We start from the raw sequence: 13,697 nt of genomic DNA, 5'->3' as shown, positions 1-13,697 counted from the left end.
CGCGATTTTGGACGATTTTTTATACCCCCCCCCCCTCGTCACACGGCGTCACAAAAAGTCAGACCCCCCCCCCTTCAAATATGACGTCACAAAGCTCAGCCCCCCCCCCCCCCCCCACAAAATAAAACGTGCTTCAAATCGCTTTAAACTATTGTTATTGTAGTGCGTATTTAATGTGACGCTGCACTCTGATGTTGTAGGAGAAAACATTTATTAAAAAGTATATTTAATTAAGTAGAACGTGTTGTCTATATTTATTTAAAGTTGCGCATTTTGATGTGACGTCACATTTCTCAACCCCCCCCCCTTGTCACACATCGTCACAAATGTCTGACCCCCCCCCCCAGGTGCGTGACGTCATTTATGGACGGCTCCCTCGCACAAAACCCCCATCAGCCGCACGGCCTCGTTCCGGGGGAGTTGTTGGTGGGAAATTTGCCGCAGCTTTTGATTCGAATGCAGGTTGACCTCTGGTACCGGTTTCAACATCCAGTGTCTCATCAGCAGACTCGGGCTTTCTTGAATCGATGCTGGGTGAAACTGCCGAGCTTACGGGCGCAACATTATATACGCTACAAAATTGGCCGTTCCGATGAGACACGCCAGTTTCCATAAATGCAATGTGGCAGTAAAGATTTAAAATGCTAATGAGTTTATTTAGTGCTAAACATGTTTTATTACTGAAAGGTAGTATCTAGGGGAAAGTTCATAAAAGGGGCCCATCGGGAAGTCCCGGTAAGCCGATAGTCGGTTCCAGAAAGGGGGCGTGGCCGGGGCAGAGCAAGGTCACGCTGGGAGCATCAGAGAGGGCCCTGAGCAGGAACTTGGGGCTGTTGCTGGAATCTCCGTCAAAGCTGTTCAACACCATCGTCGTCACCATCTCGTCATCATCACCATCTCCTCGCCGTTGTCTCCGTCTTCACCATCCTGGGGTGTCAGGCAGCCTATCAACTGTTCTTACTAAGTGGTACCGCCGACAATAGACGGTCATAATTATACTAGTGTGCACCCACGTAGGGTGTTTATATATATCCCGATGGTGCTCGTTAAATAAAGAAGTGCCTCCAGTATTTCTGAATCCGAACTCCGTCACTACACGTGTGTAGTGACACAGCGCCGACTGCTGTCCAGCAGCAGCAACAGCGGTGGACACTTAGCGCACACGCCGTTGAGCATATACACGGTGTGCGTGCCGGCAGGGCGGAGGAACTGGGGCAAGGGTCACGGTAGACCTTATAGGGAGGCCCCTGGAACCCTCTGGTGAGTTCGAGAAGGGAGGCGCGGCGAGGGCGGAGCCAAGCCGCGCCAAGGGGAATAAAAGCAGCGGAGAGCGAGAGCTTCGGGCTGCCGGTTCAGGGAGTAAACTCGTCTCGTCGTCGCTGTCGTCGTCACCGCCTTCGTCGCTGCCGCCTTCGACCGATCATTGCGCGGCTGGACAGTAGTTGGCTGTCTCGGTCGACGCCGTCGATGCAACGCAGATAGGGTCGTGTCTGCGCTGGGTTGTACGGCAGCATGGTCGTGAGAGAGGAGGCCAGAGTTGGTGGTGTGTGCGCTGCACACCACACGCACACACACGCCGGGAGGAAGGAGGACACTACACATGTATATTATAGAGCAGTGGTTGGCTTCTGTTACCCCGCCTTGTTGAATCTAGCTTGAACTGCATGCCACCCCCTTGCATGACCCAACAATGGTTCTGGGTAAAAAAAGCATGAACAATGAACACCAAACCCTTATCAGTGCCTACCTTATTACAGACCAATTCAGACCTTATTGGTCACCCCGTGCCCTTCTCAATCTCAACGCTCATCCTACAAAGTCCCATCACAAGAGAGAAACACAAACATATATATTTTTTGCCCGTATTGAAATGGCTGTACGCCGTATGGACCTAAAAAGTAAATTTCCCGGTACAAGAATACGGGTTAAACCGTATGGGTTGACACGGTATGCGATATTTTAAGCAATTGTCCATTTTGTGAGATATATCCTAGCTAGCTAAGTGACTGTAAGCGAAAAAAATTACAACGGAGGCTTTGTGTAGGTGAGGTAAAGTTTTCACGCTCGCCTGGAAACCGCATTGTTTATGATCGACGAGTTTAAGAAAGGTGCTTTATATAATCCTAAGATTGCCATATGGATTTGAATTTTTATCGTAGTTATTTTACACCGGCACATTCGTAGAACGCAATTACAAAGCAATGGTTATTAAAAAAAATGTGGCGTATTATGTCTGTTATTGCGAGTAAGATATAATTTGACACGTTTATAAATCACTTCACGTAACCTCCTGGGACATTGCCACGTTACCCCCCCCCCCCCACCAAAAGTGGTCCACGTCCCCTTGGATGAGAACCACCGCTCATTATTCTCAGCCACTATCCAATGCTGGATGCATTCGTGTCAACGTTAACGGTTTAGTTTCTGTTGTCAATTCCATTGGCTCACTGCCGGATCTGACAACACATATAATTAATAATTAACCGCAAATAGGAGTCCACGTTAGAGGCGGGGGCTGCACTGCTTCAAGCACGTGCGCTGTGAAGTTCAACCAGCGGTGTCCTCGGCTAACCTTACCCGAGCCGCGAATTTAAGGAACGGCGGACGTTGCCCGACCCTCTAATTGTATGCTGAGAGTACCTTAAATAAAGCGACATTGTAAAAGTGTGAATCGTGTATTAAAAACAAAAAAAGGTCGTGGACATTTGGCGATGTTGGCAGCGCTGTCGCTGGGCCCGTTGCGCGCGCTCCCCGCGGGGTGGGGCGGCCTCGGATGGAAGCTCTGCCCGGCTCGGGGCCGCATCGCCGGGCACGACGGAAGGCCTGAGCCGGTCTCGACGCCCCGACTCGCTTCAACTTCTCCTTATTCTTCTTGTTGCGCCTTCACCGAGGGTGGTTTGTTTGACAAAGTGCGTTTTTTTGTAATAAGCACAGTGGTAATGTTAATAAACAGTAACGTCGGCGTGGGCTTTACACGATCGCGTCCTTGTTGGTAATTTTGATTGCTTATGTTTTCGGTGCGGATTTTGGTTTCACGGGACACGCGTTTGTATTTTAATTGGCACACCGCAACATAATATATAGTTTGTGTATTTTAATCTGCGATTTTGGCAATGTCATGATTTTTTTCTGGGTACACAGTGTACCGTGGATTAACCACTTTTAGTAAATATTGCCTTTAATTTGTAACGCGCACATTTGACAAATGACCAGTTGACCAATAACACCTATTGCAGTATTCGTTTAATGTTTTGTAATGATAAAGCAAGGGTTATTAAGGAATGTGACGTATTATCTTTGCTACTGTCACAGTATTTATACTATTGTAAACAACTGTGTAGTTCATAATAAAGGTTTTTGGGTTAGATCGCGTTTATTTATAAATGTGTCATAACCCTCCACCATCCGACACGGCCAATCAGCAAAAAAGTGTCACGTTGACAAAAGACAAATAATTCACTACTTTAGCCCACCGGTGTGTTGAAGAGTGAATCCACATTTACAGTTTGTGAATCCACATTTACAGTTTGAGTACGTCGTACTCAAACTGTAAATGTGGATTCACTCTTCAACACACCGGTGGGCTAAAGTAGTGAATTATTTGTCTTTTGTCAACGTGACACTTTTTTTGCTGATTGGCCGTGTCGGGTGGTGGAGGGTTACGACACATTTATAAATAAACGCGATCTAACCCAAAAACCTTTATTATGAATAATATTGGTCGCGAAAGCCTACGTGTTAAACTAACTGTGTAGTTGGTGCCGAATTACCATTGGCTGGGTAATTTGTGCTGCAGTAGATGCCCGTTTTATTAAAATGATTTTTTTCGTGCAATTTCTTGCCAATGTCTTCACCATTCACAGTCTTGTGTGACCGATGGCCGTCCTTACTGCCTGCTCGCAGGTTACTCTGCAGGCGTCAGGCTGGAGGCCGTGGACCAGACGGGGCTTGTGCAGCAAGGTGAGCGGTGGGTCGGCCACTTCTGCTCAAGGGTGGCTCATCTACGACGGCAACTTCACCGGCAGAGTCCGAGGTGGGTAGTGGTTGCTGCTGCTGCTGGTTGTTCTTCGGAAGGGTATGGTCCTCATTCCATTGTGTCCTTTTGGGTGCCACGGTGGCGAGATGTTCACTACCACGCCTGGTATGCGGGAGGTCTCGTGGGTTCAATCCAGACCCCTGACGCCTGTTGTATATTTGGAGTTTGCAAGTTCTCCACGTGATCGTGTGGATTTTTTTTTTCCTCCGGGTCCGCCGGGTTTTCTCTCTGCATTTCGAATCAACGTGCATTTAGATTATTTGGCTGCTACAAATATCCACATTATGATAGGCCACTTAATTGGGCTATCATTTGTGATGGCCAGGTCGCTTCTGAAAAAGAGCAATATCCCTGAGTGGGCCTTACCTGTTAAGATAAAATAAAATAGTTTAGTGTTCGCAAGCACCGGAACAAAAAATTACCACGCTAAATTTCTTTGGTCAGTGTGATACGCAACTCATTTGAAATGTTATAAAATATCGAATTGGATTTTTAAAGAAATGAGTGGGGTGGAGTGGTGGCGCAGTCGGTAGCATACTGCTCTCTGAAATTACCGATCCGAGTTTGATTTTCGGGTTACGACTCACAGTGGCAGTATCTTTCTGAACTGGTGCTGACTCACTTTTCACCAACCCTCACTGAGCACTCTTAACAATGGATGGAATTGAACTCGGGTTGCTGGATTTACAGCGTGATGTGCTAACCGCTGTGTCATTGTTCCACCCCATTAAGAAATAACTATATATTTCTGAATTTAAAGCTCAACAAAGTACACGCCTAACCCATTCCTGAGATAACTTAATTCCCATTATAAGTCTGGTGGGACTACGTGGAGAGTGTATACGTGTGTGGGGAGCGGTAGTGTAACGGTTAGCGCGCAGCGCATTCGATTTCTGCTCATGGCCAACACCAGTGACTATTATCTTGAACTTGTCCTGACCTTCTCCTAGGTCGACTCAGCTTTAAATGAGTACCGAGTGCGGTGTTTAAACTTCGCCACTACCCAACCCCTCGTGCGCCATGTCTGCCTTCATAGGTGCTCGCTAACATCACCCCGACAGCCTGTTAAGGGCTATACGGGGGATCTTTGTCTTTGTGTAATAATGGATGCCTGTCGGATGTGTAGGAGTGAAGGTGCTATCTTACTCATCCAGTGTGATGAGCCTGGCCATAGCCCCTACTCTGATGGCTCAGACTGGACTCGCTGAAGCAGGTACTGCCTTCCAGGTATGTCTGCCACCCTTTTTACAAACCTCTGCTGAGGCGATGTCTGCAACAGCCATAGCTTTTAAGAAAATCCAGTAAAACTGTGTAGCATCGTTTTTATGAATCATTCATTCATGCTCCAATGTAACACATCTTTGCGTTTTTTACCAATCATCTTCAATTGTTTTTCCATGACAAAATATTTATCACTGTAAATAATTGGTATATATAGCTTTTATGTTCTTTGCAAAGTAACCAATAATGAGCTCTAGATAACATTTACCAACTCTCCTTTGGATACACTTTTGCTAGATTACAACGAACATCTGAAGGTTACGCATTGATGCACTTTGAATTGCGTATTATAAAGATGGCCACACACCTCGGCTTGCAGATATTTTTTTAACAATGCACGTAACTTTTTTGTTCTTCACGTGCAGGCGTTGCTGGGCACGGCATGGCTCATCTTCACGTTCATGACTCCGGCAGCGCTGCACTTTATCACTCGCTCCTACGTTAGCCGCCTCTACCACAACCCGGAGTGCGAGGAGTACACAGCCGTCACGCTAACCGCGTTTCTGACCGAGCGCCACACCTCCTTCCACCGCGATGCCGTCGCCGTGCCGGGCGTGGCGCGCATGTTCACCACCTTCACCGCGGCCGGGCGGCCCTTCCTCGTTGACCCATCGCAGTTCCGCGACTACCTGGACTTTGCGCACCTAATGGGCCACGACCAGCCGTTTGTTTTCAAGCAGGAGGAGAGCGTGCACGATCGAGACGACGACGACGATGATGACGTTGTTGCTCCTGAAAAACCGCGGGATAAGGAGGAGGCCAAGATGGCACGCAAGGAGTAAATCACTGCAGGGCAGAGCCATGGCTCCTTCCTAACCCCCTTGGAGATCAGATGTATTGTGGCAGTCGTTGGAAACAGTATTGACTATTGTGCTTCCTTTCAATGTCACTGGAATCTGTTTACTGCAGATTTTGTTGTTTTTCGTCCGCAAAAAAATACGAGGTTTATTAATGTGAGTGAATGTGTCGTGCGATATTTGTTTCTGTCTGAGAGAGATGTGTTGCTGTGGTATTAAGATGGTCAAGACACGATTGAGAAAGGTAAAGGAAATTGGATATTAATTGACAGTATGATTGTATGTCCTTACAATCCGGATAATTCAGAGGCGGTGTCCCTCAGTTGTATCCAATTTCCAAACAAAACCCCATTATTTCCATTAAAAAACATGTACAGCTTGTAATGTTATTAATTTTATGTTTATAATATGTAAAGCAATATTACTGGTTATGAACATCGCTGAAACCACCTAAAATCATAAAGTAATTCTGTATTGCACAATCTAATGCGAAAGTAGCTACTGAACAATACAGTACTAAACTGGGACTACCTGATGTGATATTTCTGCACAACTTGGATATGCAGCTAATAATAACTCAGCATTGCTTGGCATGCTGTAACATTTTTGAACTTCAGAGAGTGGAATTTTCATTTTTTTTAATATGTGGGAAACATGGCCACATTGTTTCAAGAACATACAATACCCAACCTAGCAATGCATACCAACAGCCACTATTCACGAATGGATATGGCGTTGAGACTAATTGTGTTTCCCTCATCACTTGGAGAGATGGAAAGCAAGCGGGTCTTGTTGGGTTTAGGGGAAGCCTTCAAATCGCTGCACAGAACTGCTTAGCCACTCTCCCAGGTGGATCATACCACCCTATGTAGCAGTGAATGAAGTACCCCAAACGTTTACGAGAAGATTCATGTTATTGCACTTAACAAGTGTGAATAAATCTACAAATTTCCTTATCACCCAAAATATATGTGTTTTGTACTTTTTCACTATTCTACATGCCAAAAAACAACACGAAAATTATATTTCACAGTATAAATTCTGTTTAGTTTAATCGCTATAAGGTTGTGTTCTGGAGACGTTTTTTAAGAGATTCTATGGGGGTATCTATTAATAATAACAGGGTTTTTCCCATATTCTTAGCTCTTTCGGTAAAGTCATGTTGAAGGGAAACAATAAAATAATAAAATATATATAAAACAATAAAAATTCTCACGACGTTTCGACCATAACACAAACGGTCGTCATCAGGTGTGTCGGTTTGCATAAATTTATTTTTAAATGGCGTATTTATAAAAAAACGTCAGCGCTGCGCGCAGCGATTTATCAGTTTATTTAGAAGGACGAGTCCATCTATGTTCTGAAAAGAGGAGGGGGAGACGAAAAATGTATGTATGCTGTCTGAAAGCCACTGTAAGCGTGAACAATCAATTAAGACCTGAAATGGTTTATAAAATCTTTCCAATGATTGCTAAGCCAGAATCCATCTTCTCGGTTGAAATTGTCTCTGTGCTTGTATATGTGGATAGCCTCATGAACGAATCTCTCATGGTAGCCAGATGGCTTACAAAGAACCTCTGTCTGGGAAAAGTCAATGTCATGTGAGCCTACTGAATTATAACAATGATCTGCCACGGCCGAGGTGTTGGTCCTACCGTGTTTAAGGTCTGCTTTGTGTTCACGAATGTGGTCCGAGACATGGCGTTTGGTTTCTCCAATGTAACTACTGGTTCATCAAGGACTAAACACTGAGGTACCCCCCCTGGTGAGACACTGTTTAACCAATACATACTTCACTTGGAATGGAACTTTCTACAAACAAACTGAGGGCACCCCAATGGGCTCCCCCCTATCTCCGGTTATAGCTAACATTTTCATGAAGAAATTTGAGACTGACGCCATCCAGACTGCCACTCTGCGCCAAACCTTATGGAAGAGGTACGTGGATGACACTTTTGTCATCTGGCCACATGGCCGGCCTGCTCTAGACCAATTCTTTGACCACATCAATTCCATACACCCAGCCATCAGATTTACCATGGAAGTCGAAAAAGATGGCAAGCTACCTTTTTTGGATGTCCTAATTAAAAAGAGGCCTGATGGTTCAATGAGCCACTCTGTCTACAGGAAAGCTACCCATACGGATGCTTATCTGAAACCGGATTCCCACCACCATCCATCACAGAAGAATTCTCTCATCAAGACTCTGTATCATAGAGCCCAATGCATATCCGACCAGGAACACATAGGTAGTGAACTCAAGCACGTACACCAAGCTCTTAAGGCTAATGGTTACTCCGACTATACAATCCGCAAAGCTATCACTCAAACCATGGAGAAGGACCCTCTTGAGCCTTTGAAAACCATCACTTTACCCTACATTGCGGGGATCACAAAAAAGATCTCCAAAATCTTGAATAAATACAAGATCCAGGTCCGTTTCAACACATTACATAAAATCCGTGATCTGGTTCCGTCTGTAAAAGATGTGATTCCGGACATACAGTACCCTGGTGTCTACAAACTAAGTTGCCTCTGTGGTAGTAGTTACATTGGAGAAACCAAACGCCATGTCTCGGACCGCATTCGTGAACACAAAGAAGACCTTAAACACGGTAGGACCAACACCTTGGCCGTGGCAGATCATTGTTATAATTCAGTAGGCTCACATGACATTGACTTTTCCCAGACAGAGGTTCTTTGTAAGTCATCTGGCTACCATGAGAGATTCGTTCATGAGGCTATCCACATATACAAGCACAGAGACAATTTCAATCGAGAAGATGGATTCTGGCTTAGCAATCATTGGAAAGGTTTGATAAACCATTTCAGGTCTTAATTGATTGTTCACGCTTACAGTGGCTTTCAGACAGCATACATTAATTTTTCGTCTCCCCCCTCCTCCTTTCAGAACATAGATGGACTAGTCCTTCTAAATAAACTGCGAAATCGCTGCGCGTGGCGCTGACGTTTTTTAATTATAAATAAATAAATACGCCGTTTAAAAATAAATAACTTTATGCAAACCGACACACCTGATGACGACCGTTTGTGTTATGGTCGAAACGTCGTGAGAATTTTTATTGTTTTATATATATTTTATTATTTTATTGTTTCCCTTCAACGTGACTTTACCGAAAGAGCTAAGAATATGAATTACTGCAGTCACGAAAGCTTTAAATCAGGGTTTTTCCCCTTTTTTCTGGCAACAAAACTGAAACCTTTTTACGAGGATTCATGTCTGCATTAACCACAATACCTGCAGTCAAAATGCAAACAAAAAACACACTATGATAATATATGCATTGTCCTTGAAACTGATTGGTCCACACCAAGGGACGGCTATCTTTTGAGCCTCGACCCAATTGGTGCTCGACCAGATGACGCCAAAAGGCATACAGCTCAAAGACAATGCACTATCAAAGTAATGAGGGCTCGGGGTGAGCATCTACATCATTAGACCTCGACCAATTGGTGCTCGACCAGATGACGCCAAAAAGCGTACAGCTCAAAGACAATGCACTATCAAAGTAACGAGTGCTCGGGGTGAGCATCTACATCATTAGACCTCCTTTGCCAGTACCAAAATATAATAGGGTTTTTCCCCTTTTTTCTGCATTTTGCCTGCAGGTATTGTGGTTAATGCAGACATGAATCCTTGTAAAAAGGTTTCAGTTTTGTTATTTTGGTACTGGCAAAGGAGGTCTAATGATGTAGATGCTCACCCCGAGCCCTCATTACTTTTGTAGTGTCGTGAATTCACTCGGACAACAACTGTCTCTTTTTCCGCCGTCACTTTTATTCCATCGTTCCGTACACAGTAATTCTCTCCGTGCTCCGCCAACTCGGACACTCCGATTTACTTCAGCATCGTCCGTGCATCCCCTTCCACACAGTGTTTCTTCGCCTATCTCTTCACACACAGTGTCTTCCCTTCCACACACAGTGGTTCGTCTTCTATCTCCTCCACACACAGGGGTTCGTCTTCTATCTCCTCACACACAGTACCGCCGCTATCTCTTCACACGCAGTGACTTCCATCTATTCACACACAGTGACTCTATCTCCGCTAACGCTGACTCTCCCTATCGCTATTTACTGTCTTTGGGGTCCGGCTCTATTTATTCTTCCCTAACATTTCCAGCTGTCTCCTTCGTATCTCTTCACCTCTCGCCAACAACTGCCCAGCAACAACTCTCCAGCAATAACTCCCCAGCAGCCACTCCCCCCCCCCCGTTCAAACCACCTTGCGTTTTATCCCCTCTCGCATTAGCCTTAATTAATTGCCACGTGGCTCGCTGGCCGTTTCCCGCCAGCCCGCACCTGTCCCCTTCATAAGACATCCAGACGCCACCACTTAACGCTAACAGCCTCTCGACCAATCACAGCCCTCGTGCCACGACTCCCTTAATTACTTGTGGTTGTTTACGCCACTCGCGACTCGACCACCTGTTTGACCTCATGTGACCCGTTCTCCCTGTCTGTCTGTATGTACTGTATATGGCCAATTCCTATGCGCATTATCTACTCCACTACATCACCCCCCCCCCCCCCCCGTGATGAAAGAACCTAGCCATCCCCGGCTACGATATACTCGAATTGGAGTAGTGGAGTGAAGCGGACGGAACGATGACAAGATATATACATAACGCATTTGCAATATACAACCATTTTGTACAATCACGCAACGACACGCACACAACACCTTTATACAGAATTCCCAACCCCCAAAGTCAATGTATTATATTCCTCCTGGAACGGGTTCCCACTGCCGGTCCATCTCCCCTGCACGGGATACCCTGCGGTAAGGGAGGTCCTCGCTCGTCTTGCCAATGAACCCTACGCCCATCCCTGTCCCAGCGATACTCAGCTGGTGGGGCTGTCCGTCGTTCCCGGTCGGGACGGCCATTGGTCCGGATCTGTGGCCGTTCAATCGGCGTCCGGTCGGTAACCCTGCCCAAAAAGGGCGATCTTGCAGGCACACGGGGGGCAGATCTCTGGGACACACGCACTTGTGACCTCCCCACAGGTTCGTCGGACACATCCAATACAGGCCGCTCTCGGATGGGGGATGACGCATCATATGGTAACACAAATTTCTTCAGGCGCGACGGGTGAACAAACCATGTCCGACGACCGAATTTTATTCGCACACTCTGATCCCGTAAAACCTCCACAATATCAACGGGCCCCTGCCAGGGGCGGTGAAATTTCGGGGACGTTCCCACCGGCACCATGGGGCAGTGCAACCAGGCTTTATCTCCAACACTCCACAGCTCTCGTGGCCGCTGCCTGCCGAACAACCTTTCGTTAGCGGCTTGTCGTCGTGCCGTATTTTGCAATGCAGCCTCTCGGGCTTCCCTTAGACGGTCCAAAGCCACCTGCATCGGAGCAGGCACCGTCGTAGATTTCTCCCGTTTTCGAATTCCCAATTTCACAATAGCCGGCGCTTCCGGTTCCCGTCCATACATCAGAAAAAATGGCGAGTACCCCGTTGAGGCATGCGGGGCCAATCTATACGCGGCCAGCGTCGCTGCAACATGCAGATCCAAATCATCTTGAGCGGTGTTTACTTGGTGACAAAGCATGGACGTCAGCGTCCTATGCAGCCGCTCGACCATCCCGTCAGTCTGCGGGTGGTATGGGGACGTCCGAATCTTTTTGGTCCCCAGCGAGTCACACACGTCCTTAATCAATTTCGATGAAAAATTTCTGCCTTGGTCAGTAAGCAAATGTTCCGGGGCCCCCTTATCTAATACGTATCCATTCAAGAAAGCCTCAGCGATCGACGTCGCTGACTGGTCTACTAGCGGCCATGCCATCGGCCAACGAGTTAAGTATTCCACCCCGACGAGCAAATATCTGTGCCCTCGGGGGGTGACGGGAAACGGACCCAAAATATCCAGTGCCACAATTTCGTTCACTTTCGAAACTTGAATCGATTGCAAAGGGACACGATATGGCCGTGCTGGCGCTTTCCTGCGTGCACATTCCTGGCACGCTTTTACATGCTGTTTCACATCGTTAAACATTCCCGGCCAGTAAAATTCACTCCCCACCGTCAACGCGTCTTCTTCTCCCCCAGATGCAGCAATTTCTCATGTACCTCGTTAATCAGTTTCCCCCGCAACACCTTCGGGACAACAATACAACATTTTTGTGCTTCCACATCCCAGCGAACAAGCAACCCCTCCGTTAACATCAAAAATGGGCGATCCTCCGATCCCCTTGAACGAGAGGCACGCAGCCTCATCCTGGTCAGCGAGGAATCTTCCACCTGCAGTTGCTTCCACTGCTTCAATGACAAAACCCAACAGTCCAATTTCTGCTCCAGGGACTATCCCTGGCACCCCCAAACCCGCTGCAGCAACCGTTTGCGGAACCTCCTGCAGCGGCGGGCCGCAACGCAGCGAGCCCTCTTTGCACCGACACGTCTCAGTTGGTCGCGGCAACCTCGACAAAGCATCCGCGTTTACATGGTGCGTCCCTTTCCTATGCTGGATCGTGAAAGAGTACTCCTGGAGGGTCTCAATCCAGCGAGCCATTTGCCCCGATGGCTGATCCACGCGCAGCGAGTACTGTAGCGCCGTGTGATCAGTGCGGATCAAAAATTCCCTGCCGTATAGATACGATCGGTACTGGCGCACAAAATGGACAATCGCCAATAATTCCCTACGCGTCACACAATATTTTTGCTCCGCCGGCGATAACACCCGGCTGCCATATGCCACCACTCTCTCGACGCCATCAACCATTTGTGACAAAACCGCACCTATGCCCGTATCACAGGCATCCGTGTCAAGTATAAACTGCTTCGCAAAATCCGGGTATCCCAACGGCGGTGCGTCCGCCAGTGCGGCCCGCAACGCTTCAAACGATTTTTGTTCAGCAATCCCCCATTTAAACTTTACACCTTTCCCGGTCAGCGTATGCAATGGTCGAGCAATCGTGGCAAAATCCTTAACGAACCGCCGATAATACGACACAAAGCCCACAAAGCTACGCACTTCCCCTGCTGTTTTCTGCACTGGCCATGTACGCACACAACTCGTCTTTTCCGGATCAGTGGCCACTCCTGACGCACTAACGACGTGCCCCAAATACTTCACCGATGTTCTCAACAATTGGCACTTCTGTGGTTTAAATTTCAATCCAGCGCGCCGCACTCTGCCAAAAACGGCGTGCAGCCGTTGCAAATGTTCATCGAAATTCCTACTGAAAACAATCACATCATCTAAATATATCAAACATGACTCCCACTGCAGGCCCGACAACACGAGTTCTATTAATCGCTGGAAGGTCGCCGGCGCTGAGTGGAGTCCCATCGGGAGCACGTTAAATTCATACAATCCTTGTGGTGTCCGAAATGCCGTTTTAGGTCTTGACTCTTTATCCAGGGGCAATTGCCAAAAGCCCGACAACAAATCGAGGGTCGAAAAGATTCTGGCGCCGGACAGGGCGTCCAGCGAATCATCAATTCGTGGAAGCGCGTACGCTTCCGCCACTGAAACTTTATTCAATTTCCGATAGTCAACACAAAATCGCATGGTTCCGTCACGTTTTTTTAACGAGGACAATAGGGG

General features: G+C 47.1%; 1 protein-coding gene across 1 annotated transcript; it reads left to right on the top strand.

The window, feature by feature from the left end:
* Positions 1–2,525: 2,525 nt before the first annotated feature.
* On the top strand, positions 2,526–7,080 carry TMEM70 (transmembrane protein 70). Its single transcript, XM_032974827.2, has 4 exons — positions 2,526–2,909; positions 3,904–4,033; positions 5,163–5,263; positions 5,683–7,080. Exons 1-4 carry the CDS (start codon positions 2,712–2,714, stop codon positions 6,097–6,099), a joined length of 846 nt encoding a protein of 281 aa, XP_032830718.2. The 5' UTR covers positions 2,526–2,711; the 3' UTR covers positions 6,100–7,080.
* The last annotated feature ends 6,617 nt before the right edge of the window (positions 7,081–13,697 follow it).

The sequence above is a fragment of the Petromyzon marinus genome, chromosome 54 (genome assembly GCF_048934315.1).
Source record: "Petromyzon marinus isolate PM22_M1 ecotype Great Lakes invasive population chromosome 54, UKy_Petmar_22M1.pri1.0, whole genome shotgun sequence".
NCBI classification, from domain to species: Eukaryota; Metazoa; Chordata; class Hyperoartia; order Petromyzontiformes; family Petromyzontidae; genus Petromyzon; species Petromyzon marinus.
Note: the sequence above shows the minus strand (reverse complement) of the source record. Positions and strands in the feature narration are given on the sequence as shown.